Source organism: Priapulus caudatus, unplaced genomic scaffold, assembly GCF_000485595.1.
Source record: "Priapulus caudatus unplaced genomic scaffold, Priapulus_caudatus-5.0.1 Scaffold448, whole genome shotgun sequence".
In the NCBI taxonomy this organism is placed as follows: Eukaryota; Metazoa; Priapulida; class Priapulimorpha; order Priapulimorphida; family Priapulidae; genus Priapulus; species Priapulus caudatus.
The window spans coordinates 25,075-25,770 of NW_014577509.1; the positions used below are offsets into that span (position 1 = coordinate 25,075).

The following is a 696-nucleotide window of genomic DNA, read 5'->3' on the forward strand; positions in this document are numbered from 1 at the left end:
TTTCGAAGAATTTAGCCCGTTGAGTGCCGTCAGAAACACCAATATGTGGTGAATTCTCGGAGAGTTAGACAAGTTCGACCTGACTCTATAAATAAACGGATACCCTTTTCCCCTTTAAATGGTTGGCTGTTTGATATTGCGATCCTGCAGTAATTTTGGAAGAAAATTCAGGAGAAAGGAATTTTAGAAGCAATTATGAAAAAGTGGAACGATCGGGATGTACATGAATTATTCGCATTTCTATCGAACATTGTGTTAATTAATAAACAATTAACAACTAGGAAAAAGGTTTTTCACTTTCTCTCAATAGGCTTTTCTTTTGTCTGATCTGATCACCACACGAATAAACACAAATAAAACCCGATTGCCGGACTGCACACAGAAGGAACACGAGTTAGCGCGTCGCACCCTCACTAGCAATCGAATGTGATTGGACGTAAACTCCCGCACGTTGCAGGCACCGTGGCCACTTTGCATGACTCTATGTAAGCAGCCGTACGCCACGAACTCCGTCAATGTGGCGGCGACAGCGCGTGCGAAGATTGTAATTATCTCGTAAATACGGCCATATATCGCATAATAACAATAGCTATTAAAAATGATGATCGCCGATCTACTTGTCGTTGTTTGTTGCCTACACGTCGTAGCAGTTACTTCAAATGTGGAAGGTAGGTATATTTATGCTATTTCATTCTA

General features: G+C 41.1%; 1 protein-coding gene across 1 annotated transcript in view; it reads left to right on the forward strand.

Moving 5' to 3' along the window:
* The first annotated feature begins 527 nt into the window (after positions 1-527).
* The window catches only part of LOC106810523 (alkaline phosphatase-like), a 12,064-nt gene continuing 11,895 nt past the window's right edge, over positions 528-696 (forward strand). The window contains exon 1 of the mRNA XM_014813903.1: positions 528-668. Within this exon, the coding sequence (XP_014669389.1) occupies positions 599-668 (70 nt within the window). The 5' untranslated portion in view covers positions 528-598. The remainder of the gene's footprint in view (positions 669-696) is intronic.